General features: G+C 39.6%; 1 protein-coding gene across 1 annotated transcript; it reads left to right on the top strand.

The window, feature by feature from the left end:
- Positions 1-371: 371 nt before the first annotated feature.
- LOC133895773 (mannose-6-phosphate isomerase 1-like) lies at positions 372-6,058 on the top strand. Its single transcript, XM_062336279.1, has 5 exons — positions 372-887; positions 991-1,158; positions 2,229-2,441; positions 4,417-4,683; positions 5,160-6,058. The coding sequence occupies exons 1-5, from the start codon at positions 525-527 to the stop codon at positions 5,478-5,480; spliced, it is 1,332 nt and encodes a 443-aa protein (XP_062192263.1). The 5' UTR covers positions 372-524; the 3' UTR covers positions 5,481-6,058.
- The last annotated feature ends 6,542 nt before the right edge of the window (positions 6,059-12,600 follow it).

Here is a 12,600-nt window from a genome sequence, read left to right as displayed (position 1 = left end):
GGATTCTAAGACGTAGTCGTTCCACCGTGTTTGCTCATGGAGGCGATGAGAGATAACAAAAGCAAATACCTAGTTTGGCAAGGTTTACCAGAGAAATGTAGGCAAGGAAAGCGAGAAAGGAAAGAAACAAGATGTGACTTTCAAGCAAAACCGACGCGAACGAGCTCACGCTCTGACGGTAGGCACGGTGAGTGCGTGCCTATGCGCGGAGGGGTTCGAGCCCGGCTCGCGTATGCGGTCAAATAAAATGCTCTATTTTTACAGTTTATTTTTTAAAATGAAGTTTATTAAATTATAGCTTCTATTAAAAACCGGGATAGTAATACATAATTAAGCCTCTTTTTAAAAAGAACCCGACGCGGTCAATTCACTTCCCACGCCGCATCGGCCAAGTCGTCGTCTTCTCCCTGCGCCCGCCGCCCGAGGCCTCCTCTTCCCTCCCCTTTAAAATCCAAACGCCCCTCCCCTCCCTCCAACCGTCCCCGGCCAAACCCAGCGCCGCTCCAAGTCCAAATCCCCGCCCAATGGAGGACCCGCCCTCGCCGGAGCCCGAGGCCGAAGCGGCGGCCTCCCCGCCACGCGACATGGTGGAGTCGTCTCCGCCGCCGCCGCCGCCGCGGCGGAGGCTGCTGCGGCTGCGCTGCGCGGTGCAGCACTACGAGTGGGGCCGACGAGGGGGTGCGTCCCTCGTCGCGCGCTTCGCCGGCGACCCGGACCCCGACCCGGACCGCCCCTACGCCGAGCTCTGGATGGGCACGCACCCGTCGGCCCCTTCGACGCTCCTCGACGGCGGCGCGCTCCTCCGGGACTGGCTCTCGCGGAACCCCGACGCGCTCGGCCCCGCCGTGGCCGCACGGTGGGGAGGCGACCTCCCATTCCTCTTTAAGGTAGTACTGGTTGACTAATGGTTCCCTGGTTTTGATTGTTTCCCATTTCGTGCTTTTGCCGTTCCAAACACTAGTTAACTCGGCGATGCGTTGGCAATTGCAGGTGCTGTCGGTGGCGAAGTCCCTCTCGATCCAGGCGCACCCGGATAAGCAGCTCGCCGAGGTGCTGCACGCGCTGCGGCCGTCCACATACAAGGACGGCAACCACAAGCCGGAGATGGCCATCGCCATCACCGAGTTCCGGGCGCTTTGCGGCTTTGCCGGTATTGAGGTACCTGTCCAAAACTTGAATCGTTTGTTCTTAATCTTTTTCTTTCTTTCTCTCGCCGAGTAACCCGAGTTTGAGTTGCGTTTATTTTTTATTTGTCTTGTCAGCCAAACGTTTATCTTTGAACTATCGACTAGCGTTAGTTGAAATGCACATGACAAGACACAATGAAAGTACGCGTTTACTTCTTCAAATGTATCATCAAATTGTTATTCTAAAAGGGTAGACCTCACTATTTTTAATCCGTTGTAATCAATAGGCTTTCCTTCTCCCCATTTGATGTTGTGGCGGTGTCCAAGGCCTAAGATGAAAGTCGGAAGTCCTATCACTGGAAGATCTCATGGATAAATTAGTTAACAGATGTGATGGTTCAGGTCTATTTAATGGCCATAGGAAATAATGCAATGTGATGTTGATGTGCAGGTGTAACAAAGTAGTTTAATTGTGCCAAGCTTAGGAATGGACATAATAATTTATAATGGGGTTTCCTAGTTAGAAAAGAAAAGACGAAAAGTGTGTGTGACAATAGCAGTGCATGCTGATTTTTTTTTTAAAAAAATGTGCACCAATATTGTCCATTTTGTCTGTTTTCTGAGTTGATAAAGTAGATTGATTGACAAGGAACCAACTTTTTAGGCTGTCTGACTGACATAACCCTGGTAACATAAATTGCGGAACAACACTCTTACAAGCAGGTTCATCGAAGGAATTTGTATTTTTTTTCATAAGCGTATTCTTTGGTTTTCAAACAGCTCTGAATTTTTTCCACTTTTCAAAAGAAAAGGTTTCCTACTGTTGCATCGTCAGGTGGCGCACATCTTTGCCTTCCTAGTTCACTGTGAATTGATTAGTTTTGAGTGAATACTGAATGGGATATAGCATGAGAGAAGAGTCAGCCGCAGGGCGTCAGTTGATTCGATCTAGCGAAATCATTTTATGCTCCCTCCATTTATTTTTATTTGATGTTCTTAAAGTGGACATGTGCTCTATTTAATTTGATGTTTTAGCCTTCCTGGACTGGAAAGCTCAAACCTTTACATGTAAATTAATATGCCATTTATACCATGTTGAAGGAGCTCAAGGATGTTTTGAGGACTGTACCTGAAGTTGAAGGGCTGGTTGGGCATGAAGATGCTGGCAAGATTATGAGTATGAAGGAGTATGATGGGGGTAATGAAGCGAAGTCCAGTTTGCAATCAGCTTTTGCTAAGCTAATGACAGCAAGTAAAGACGTGGTTTCTGAAGCAATTGCAAAATTGATCAATCGCCTGAATACTGAGAGCAAGGTGAAAAACTTTCTTGAGCTTTAATATTTGTGGACTTCAGTAGTTTCTTATGACATCAATTATAAGAACTTTCATATATTTTATGGTAGCATAGAGTTAAGTCTATGATAATGAGCTGTATTTGTCAACTCACTGCCATTCATGATTGAGCCGATGGTAATTCTTCTAGATGTTAATTGGATATGCTAGCACTGAAACAGGGCTTTTGCTAGGCCAGATATGTGCCCTTCAATATATCCAGTGCACCTATGTGCGTGAGGCTAGAAGAGGATCACTAACTAGTACAATTTTTGGTTGTTAGTTTTAAGAAATATGATATATCACTTGAAACCAACTTGTGAAATGGAGCTCCACAAATTCTTGGGAAATTACAACGATTCTTTTTGGTGTGCAGAGGAAATGTAACATGTGGTTTGTATGCAGCACTACTCCTAGAGGAGTAGAGGTGCGTAACTACAGGTTCCATATGCTGCCATGGAACTGAACTGACTGATTTTGTTTTTACCCCCTCAACCTGCACTGAACATTGTAGCTGTGAAGCTTTTGGGACTTTGGAGCACCTCAGGGCTCAGGTTACAACCAACACAATTCTGAAAGTTTCAAATTCTTTTAATATAGGTTAAATGTGAAGATGATATAATGGTAGGGTTGCACGTAGCCTACAAGGTGATTTGTTGCTTGCAAAGCTAAACACCATGTTGGTTAAAGACACATCTAGGATTTTATAATAGATTATAGATGTTAACATGACACTGTGGCATCCAATCTAACAGCAAAGAAAATATGTTCAGCATAACTGACAAGTAGTTATCGTTGATCACAAAGCCTCCAACGGATATGTTCCATTTGGGATTTGGAACCATTGGAAATTTCAAGCATTTATTACTAGCAGGTAGTGGCTAATGATTTAAAGCTAGAAAGTTTACCAGGTTGTTGAATTTCTTGCCACTTTTTTCTGTGATCACATCAGAGTTACCAGGACACGTGTGTCCAAAAACAATTTCGGTGTGTTGACGTGTGCGTGTCGACTCGTGTCTAACACGATGTGACGTAGATCGGACACCCTAGGCCGTGTCGAAGGAGGCGGAGGTGGCGGCGGGGGAGAGGAGGCTAAGGCGGAAGCGGCTGGAAGAGTTAGGGCACCAGAGCAAGTAAAGTTGGACCTTGGACGTGGCTGGATGGGCCAGCAAATCATGGCCCATTTCAACTTTTATCTTTTTCTATTTTCTTTTTCCTGTTTAGCCTTGACGAATTTAGTGGATTGATTGTAAATCAGAACTACGATTTTATTTCTCCTTCTAGAAGAATCTCTGAATCCTATATTCTCGAGTTGCCGAGTTGGACACCACACCCAAGTCGGACTCCGACTCTCGCACCCGTGTCCCGTAACACTGGATCACATTGCTAGGTTAGTAGAATGAATTACAAGTATGGAAAGTAATCAGGGACTGATGAGCACCCCATGTTGCCACTTCTATATGTGTCATCCCTTTTGTTTGAGGTTACATAGCTTGAAACATATTTTTCACTTTGTTTCTCTGTTATAATAAAGACAAATTTGCACCGGTGGTACCTGTACATTTCCTATTTCTAAAATAACCACCTATACTTAGTGATTTACCACCTAATCCTTTTTGTTGCCCACTAAGTATGATTTACTGCCAAAAATTTGGAAAACAGGTGGCAAATCTCAGCAGACGTGCACTAAATCTAAAGTTTAACTGGTAAGCTAAGTACATATACGTATTTGCAAATTGAATAACTCAAATGTACAAGTATGTCTGGTGCAATTCCTCAAATATAAAGTGGTTCTGAGTGTTGGTAACTGATAAGCAACTAGACAAATAAGCTCCTTTTTTCTCTAAAAATAATTATGTGCTACATCACTATTCACCAGTGTACCTTTTGTATCTTTGCATTTTTGAGAAATTTGATGAAGATTCTGTCTTGATTGATTCTATCTTGCTCTATTCAGATTAGGACATTAACAGAGAAAGAACAATTGGCTTTGTCACTGGAGAGACAATATCAAGAAGATGTTGGCGTTCTAGCAGCACTTTTCTTTAACTATGTCAAGCTCAGTCCTGGTGAAGCACTTTATATTTGTGCAAATGAACCGCACGCATACCTCTCTGGGGAATGCATTGAATGTATGGCCACTTCAGACAATGTTGTCCGCGCTGGTTTGACACCTAAATACATAGATGTGCAAACTCTTTGCTCGATGCTAACATACAAACAGGTCAGTTACACGATTACTGCTTGTCACTCACTTACATATTGTCTGCTTTATATATTGCATATGCTGTCCTTCAGATGTAGGTGTTGTTTGATTTGATAAGTATTTCTCTCTCAAAAACCATACTGTTAGTCAACCTCTTTCGTCAATAGTTCAACCATACTTTATGATATTGAGTCTTTCAGGTTAGAACTTGATGTGTACTAGGGTCATGTTCTCGTTCTGTCAAATGCTGTTTTTCTTTGGTGCCCGTTTTACACATTCATGGAAATAGCGAAATTTCTACATATCTAGTTCTTTTTTGATCAAATATCTAGCAAGGGAGTATGTCATGCCTCGAATCTGCAAAAAATACTAAATAATAATCAGTTGTTCCACGCTACTGTCATGATTTTGGGAATTTTTTCTTTTATCTATATGAAATATGATAATCTACTTCAGAAAGCTGTGGATCTAATCACCGATTATCCTTTATGCAGATCTTCCCGGAAATCTTGCGTGGGGTCCCTGTGCAACCATACGTAAGGCGCTACACCCCTCCATTTGATGAGTTTGAGGTCGATTGCTGTTTGGTACCTCCAGGCGAACTGGTTGTCATATCCCCGGTGCCAGGTCCATCCATCTTTCTGGTGATGGCCGGGGAAGGCGAGGTTCAGGTAGATTCAATGTCAGACTGGGAAAAGGCAAAGGAAGGTGACGTTTTTTTCGTTCCCGCATATACTGAGGTTATGCTCTCTGCTTGTGGCCCTGAGTTCATGCAGCTGTACAGGGCTGGGGTAAACAGCAGATTCTTCAGTTAATTGGTGCGTGGATCTTCGGTTGCAGGGAGGGTTTAGGGTTGTAAGTGCACCACACTGTAGTTGTAGGGAAGAGGTCCCAGCTATAAAATATACATGAAATGATTAGTTAGCAAAAGTTCTCATATACTATTGTATAGGGCCACATGCCAATGAAAGAATAAATTGGTTCCCTTCATATCTTGGTAATTTAGTCTAAAGATGTCTTACAGTGCAATCCACAATGATGCAATAAAAATGAATAAAATGTATGGTTAAATTTCAACCATTTTTGGTTGTCTTGTGCTTCAGAATTCAATTATGAGCTGTCCAATGCTCCAGTCCTGGAACATTTGGATCATTGGAAACAGATGTTCACACGCATTGCAGATACGGCATGGATGCGCCAAGTAAGTACATTCTACTCTGAACTTTTGAACAATTCCTCTTAGCCACTTGAACCATACAATCGGGTACTTGACCCGCACACTTACAAAACGAGGCCAACTTACTTAACCCGCACTGTTCTGGCTAGTGCATGTCGATTTTGCGTTGCCCCATCTAAGGATGGCAACGGTACTCTAACCGTGGATAGAAGCTATATAAATCTGTATTTGTGAGTTAATTCTAAAACCCATGTTCATACTTATTATCCGTCACAGGTAAAACCTATAACCTATGCTTACCATCAGCAAGTATCACATACATAGAGCATGCTAGTATACTCATAAATATAGTAAAAAGCATTGTAAGATCAAACATACAAATAAATAAAGAACATACAACATATTAAACATATTATTCCTATTCTATACACATTTACGAAACCACAAACAATATAACTATTTTTGGTAACAAGTTTAAGAGAGGGGAAGAACAAATAGAAACCCTAAAGAAGTGTGAACTTTATATATTAAAATAAAATAGATCCATATGTCATATGTGTGGAGCGGACGATATAGACATAAGTAGACTTATTTTGTACCGTTTCTATCATTGAGTTTAATTTTAAACACGTACTCGTGCCTATAGATAAAAATTTAAAAATCAAAATCCATGTCCATAACAGGTTTTTACCCATGGCATACGGGTAAAATATGCCCATACCTAGCCCTATCTCTGGTTTGCTGGTGTTGCTTTCGGTGGCAGCACTGCGACTGCCACTTGGTCCTTAGGTAGTGCGCGGCCTAGTGGGCTTTTGTTTCCAAGAAGAAACGACGTCCTTGGGATTGGACATTGGGGTGTTCAGGTTTTCTTTCTCCATTCTTCCTTTTCCCTCTCTTTCGTCGGTTCTTATGCCCCGATCTGGTTAACGAAAACGCCGCCTTTCAATGAGTTTTTTTTATATTTTTTAACATTAATATTTAAATAAATATATCTCTGATAAAAATAGACGGCTACCATTCTCTCATTAAGCGGTTAGACTTTTACTGTCTTTGAAAGATGGTAAACATCTATGATACCATGATAGTGTCTTATCGATTTCTAATAGGGTGGTTAGACCCTCGTTGTCTCATCAGCGGATGGTAAACCCTGTGTGAATAATATTATGCTAGAAATATTATTTATAGATCTATTTTTTCTCTCATCTTCTCTATATAAAATAATAGTATTCTATTATCCTAAAAATCCTAATTTTTTATATATTTTATAATCTGTGTGTAACCTATTTTAATTGGACTCATCTAAAAATCCTATGTAAAATTTAAACTAAAATTCTCAAAAATGTTACTTTATAACTTTTAACAATTGTTAGGGATTCAAATAAATTTCTAAAAAACAAGAAAAATTCACTAATATTCTTCTTATGTGATAGAATAATTTTTAAAATTATTTTTAGGCTTAGGTTATTTGGTGAAGAAATGAGTTTGTTTGTAATATTCTATTTATATTTATTTTTATCATTTTATGTGATATTCTTCTTTTTATTCAATTTGAATATAAACATATACACCACTTGACTGCGCAAAAAGTAGTGTTTATAGCTCTATTTTTCCCTCTCATCTTCTCTATACAAATAGAAAACTTTTGTTGCTCTAAAAATCTGATAAAATTCATTAATATTCTTCTTATATGATAGACTAATTTCTAAAATTAATTTCAGTTTTATAAATTTGGCTATTATGTTCTCTACCGACCAGCTTTAAGCATAAAATGACAACATCCTACAGCCAGTAGAGCATCTCTGTCACGACTCACATTTTAGACACGAAGTGATCACACGATAGAGCTTTAGGCATAAAATGATAACATTCTATCGTGCACCAGGCTTTAGACACGAAGTGTTCATACGACTCAGCTTTAACTATGAAATGATAATATCTCTGTCCCGACTCAGACTTTAGACATGGAAGTAACCACAAGGCTGAGCTTTAATCATAAATTAAATGTCAATATTTCTATCCTGACTAAGGCTTTAGATGCGAAGTGACCACACGATAGAGCTTTAAGTATAAAATGATAACTCAGGGGTTCATTTGCTGGAAAGCGGTAGTCATTTCATGCATGAGTTGTAAACGGTTTTTATAGAGTTATCTCAACACATGTACGTGCTTTTATAGACTCAAGCACCTAACTTTACAGGGCGGTTGCTATTGGAGATGAGTTTACTTCACTCGCTTGTAAACAGCTCATAGTGGTCTAAAGATAAGAATTATTAGATTACTGGAGATGGATTTGCTTCACTTGTTTATATAACTATTCCTTTTTCACTAATGACTATTATATCAAATACGTTATGGTATGTAATTCTTTGGACTACAAGATCAAACCAAATAGTAGAACATGGCCTCATAATTAACGTTCAATAAATTAGGATTCATTTAGCAAACGACTTTTATCTTCCATTTGAACTCATTTTCCTAATCCTTCTAGTTCCTTTTATGGGCCAAAAGCGTAAGTGCCCATGCTTTTCCGATTAAAAGCCATCGATTTGCCCCTACTTTACAACAGATGGTTCATGGCGTCAAGTCACAGAGTTTGACTAGAAACTGGACTATTTTACCCTTGCATGGCTATAAATAGCCAATCGACGTTGGTAACATGGCTATAGAACAGAAGAAAAGCGAGAGAGAGAATGGCAGAGAGGAGTGCTTTCAGCGGATCCAAGGGCTCTGTGTATTTGGGTTGGTCCAGATTTTATTACGATTGCAAGAGCAAGAGCAAAGCTGGAACTCCGACCAACTAATGATAGGGTGTTCCTCAGATGCTATGTTAGGGTGAGTTTTGTTCATGTGTCCAACATCAATTGGATTTTGAAGGTTCTTACTATTTTTTTTTTGCATGAGTTGCAGAAATACAACTTTTTCATGTAGGAGGATGTGTTGGAGGACAACAGAAGTCATACTGTCGAGGAAGTGATGAACAGAATGCAGAATATAGGGTACAAAGTAGAAGTTTTACATGACATGGGGTTGGAACTGGCTGCTCTGTGAAGAATGAAATGGAAAGGAGTTTGAAGCACCTTAAGATAATGGTGTTTGTGCTTATACTTGCTATGGTCCGAATGACTGCTAGGATGTAAGGCTCCCTAGATGTAACATGCAGTGAAATGTTAAATCTTATGCAATAAGAAATAATGGAACTGACTGGTACTCAATAGAGAAGATGGAAAAGGAAAATAGAGCTATGGATAGTACTTCTGGCGTAATCAAGGGGTGTATAGGTTTGAATTCAAATTGAATAAAAAGAAGAATATCACAGAAAATGATAAAAATACATATAAATAGAACATTATAAAGGAACTCCCTTTTTCACCATATAATTTAGGGCTGAAAATAATTTTAGAAATTAGTCCATCACATAAGAAAAAAAATAAATTTTCCTAGATTTTTGGAAATTTGTTTAAGACTCTAACAATTTTTGGAAGTTAAAAACCATTTTTCAGAAATTTAGTTTAAATTCTACATAATATTTTTTGGTGAATCTAATTAAAATAGGTTATACATGGATTATAAAATACGTAAAAAATACTAGGATTTTTGGAGCAACAGAAGATCACTATTTTATACATAAAAAATAAAAAAATAAAATAGAACGCTGAACAGTACTTCTAACGCAGTACTGGTCACATGGTGAGGTGGCAAGGGCTTAATTATCTCATGAGGAGGTGGTAAGGCGCTACTACGGTACTATAGGTGCACCTAACTGTTCCATGAGAAAACAGTAGGAGTTTATTATTAGAGAAAAATATAAACCCCCTTAAAAGTCACTTATATTTTGACTTTCCCTCCAAAAATTGTTTTGTTGCAAAAAAACCCTCTCAAAGGTTTGGCTTTGTTGCAAAAACACCCCTAAAAATTCAATGTTTTTGAAAAAAATTCACAAAAAATTCTAAAAAAACTAGAGACAATTCTAAGACCTTTTGTGAACTTTTTTCCAAAAAGAATATCCTTTGCTTCATATTTCATGGAGAGAAAGTTTTAAAAAAAGAAAAACATGCACCTCATTTATTAATCCGAGTTAAATGCATAGTTAATTATTTACTAATCAAAAAATTATAAAACTAATTTTTTTAGTCTTCTTACATGATCCTCTATCTTCTAAAAATACATGAAATCTTGAAATAGTTATTGTAACGTGCATGATTGAGTAAATATGTTACAGATAGATTAATTCAGAACTAATCTATAACACCCCCAAAATTAATGAAACAATTTTTATTAATTTACTTAAACAATTATTTATGTAGGAAAAATAATGGTAGACAGGACGAAGTTACAATATCATGAGTTAATAAATGAGTTGCACATTTTTCTTTTTTTTCAAACTTCCTCTCCATGAAATATGATGCAAACGATATTATTTTTGAAAAAAATTCACAGAAGGTCTTAGAATTGTCTCTATTTTTTTTAGAAATTTTTTGATTTTTTTGAATTTTTGGTGTGTTTTTTTAACAAAGTTAAACTCTCGAGGGGTTTTTTCAACAAAATAACTTTCAGAGAAAAGTCAAAATACAAGTGATTTTTTTAGTGATTTTTTATTTTTCTATTATTATTATAAATCTTTTCATAAGAGATCTATTTAGTTAAATATTAATATTAAAATGTATAAAAATAAAAAAACTTCCTTTCCATATCATGGCATTGAACAGTGCGCATTTTGGCACGCGGCTATTCGCTCGGTCGGCGTGTCCGTTCTGGACCCACATGAAAACCAAAAGGTCTGGTTCTTCGGAAAAAAGAAACCAAAAGGTCTCTTTGTCACAGCTCGTGTTGTCAAATCTTAGTCCCAGTGACCGGCCCTCTTGTCCTGCACTGCACGGTTGAGTCACCGTTGTGTAATCTGTCTCGTTGCAGAGAGAGAAGAGAACACTCTAACTGGCACTGGGACGTGCTCATGCCCAGTCTCGTCGAAGGACAGAGCTAAACAACTCTCTCGGCGAGCCACTCACTGGCAGTCTCTCTGCATCTCACCGTCTGCATGGCTTGTTTATGGTTTCCGAGTGCCCTCGCCTTGCTGCTAGTGCTATGCTTTACGAGATGCCTTCTTCTAGCATCTTCGTGCTGCTTGCAAACGTGTTATATTTCAGCTGTCAGCAGTCAGACCTGTGGTCAAGACTCAAAGAGAGTTCCACAGGCTCAAGCAACGTAGAGCCTAGCTGCTAACCTAGCTTACTGGAACACTGCTGCTACTGGAACAAATGGTTGGTGCTGAAGGCCGCCCAAGTGAAAATGTATTACTATAATCTTCTGTTCTTTGCCCTGGGATAACAATATTAATTACTTGGCACATCGGTCATGAAAGCAAGCTTGGAATTTTGATCCAATGTAAGGTCATGTCAAGCTGGATTATTAGCGGACTTGCATTGTGGTTTTCTTTTTCGGCAGGTTTGTTTGTGTGTCTTCTTCCGTTGCTGTTGATACCTACTGATGGGAAAGCTCGAGTGAACCAGCCTATTTTAATTTCTAGCATGTGTAGAAATCAAATACCTTCGGAGATAATTTCTCCTGAGGCTGGAGACTAGTGTGCCACCACTCACTACAAGACATGGACTATTCTCACTTTCAATTCTCAGACGAAGTACCAGAACAATCAGTGGTGTTATTGCCCCCCTGAGCTTTAGGAAGATTCAGATGCATCTCAAAATTATTCAAGATCTAGCTATCCTCACGAGTAAGATATGGCTTTCTAACGAAGTAGGTCTGGTACCACTTGATGATCATCGAAAGGAGTAGTTACTTATTATTTGGTTACCATGTCACTGTAACATCCCGAAATCCTGAAACTAAAAGAAGTAACAAAAAACTGTTTGTATAAAAAGAAACAAAGTTTTTACAAACTAGAGAAACCATATATATATATATATATATATATATATGAAGAAGTTCATTTTACTCCTTAAAAGAATTGGCATAGTATAAAACTGTTTAGTTTATTCCCTCAAAGTTTCAATACCATATCAATAGTTTTGGGGGAATAAAAAGAATTTCTTCCTATAGTATCAATAGTTTTTATCAGTAGTTTTGTTCAGTAGTGTTATTTGTTTGTTCAATAGTGACAACTACTGACACTACTGAATAATTACTAAAGAATTATTGAACTACTGAACACTAGCACGTGGCGCGTGGGCGCGGCCGGTGCACGCCAGCACACCATGTGGCGCGCTTTGGTGCGTCGCGGACGCGATCGATGTGCCACGTGGCTGGCAGGCACAGGGGCACTGGCACTGTGCGCGGGCTGGTGCGCCACGTGGCGTGCACTGTTGGCACATGCGGGCAAGCGCGGGGGTGTGTAGCTAGTGCGACCACATGGCGTGTTTTGACTGGGGTGGGGCGGCCTGCTGGCGCGAGCGAGCTAGGTTGAGTTGGGTGTAGTATAGCTATTCTACACCTCAGCCCAACACATGCGCCTTGTCAGGCCGAACTCAGCGATGCGCCACCAACTGCTCCTCTGTGTCACCCCCGTGCGCCACGTGTCCCCATGCCGCTCGCCTCGCACGCCCCCGCTCCCACGTCACAACCCGCATGGCACGTGTCCCTGCGCCGCTTGTCTTTATCCACTCGCTCAGTAGTTGTCTAGTAATTATCATCTAGTAATTCTTCAGTAGTGTTCAGTGGTTGTCATTTAGTAATTCTCCAGTAATTCTTTAGTAGTTGTTAGTAGTTTAATTTAATAGTTATGTAAATAGCTAGACAATAATTAA

Source organism: Phragmites australis, chromosome 2 (genome assembly GCF_958298935.1).
Source record: "Phragmites australis chromosome 2, lpPhrAust1.1, whole genome shotgun sequence".
NCBI classification, from domain to species: domain Eukaryota; kingdom Viridiplantae; phylum Streptophyta; class Magnoliopsida; order Poales; family Poaceae; genus Phragmites; species Phragmites australis.
The sequence above is the reverse complement of the archived record's forward strand: the minus strand, read 5'-3'. Positions and strand labels throughout refer to the sequence as shown.

Excerpts from the sequence above, each read along its gene's own strand:
- LOC133895773 (XM_062336279.1), top strand. The coding sequence starts at position 525 with ATGGAGGACCCGCCCTCGCCGGAGCCCGAGGCCGAAGCGGCGGCCTCC. Across the intron at positions 1,159-2,228 it reads GCGGCTTTGCCGGTATTGAG|GAGCTCAAGGATGTTTTGAG; the intron begins GTACCTGTCCAA and ends ACCATGTTGAAG. Across the intron at positions 2,442-4,416 it reads GCCTGAATACTGAGAGCAAG|ATTAGGACATTAACAGAGAA; the intron begins GTGAAAAACTTT and ends TGCTCTATTCAG.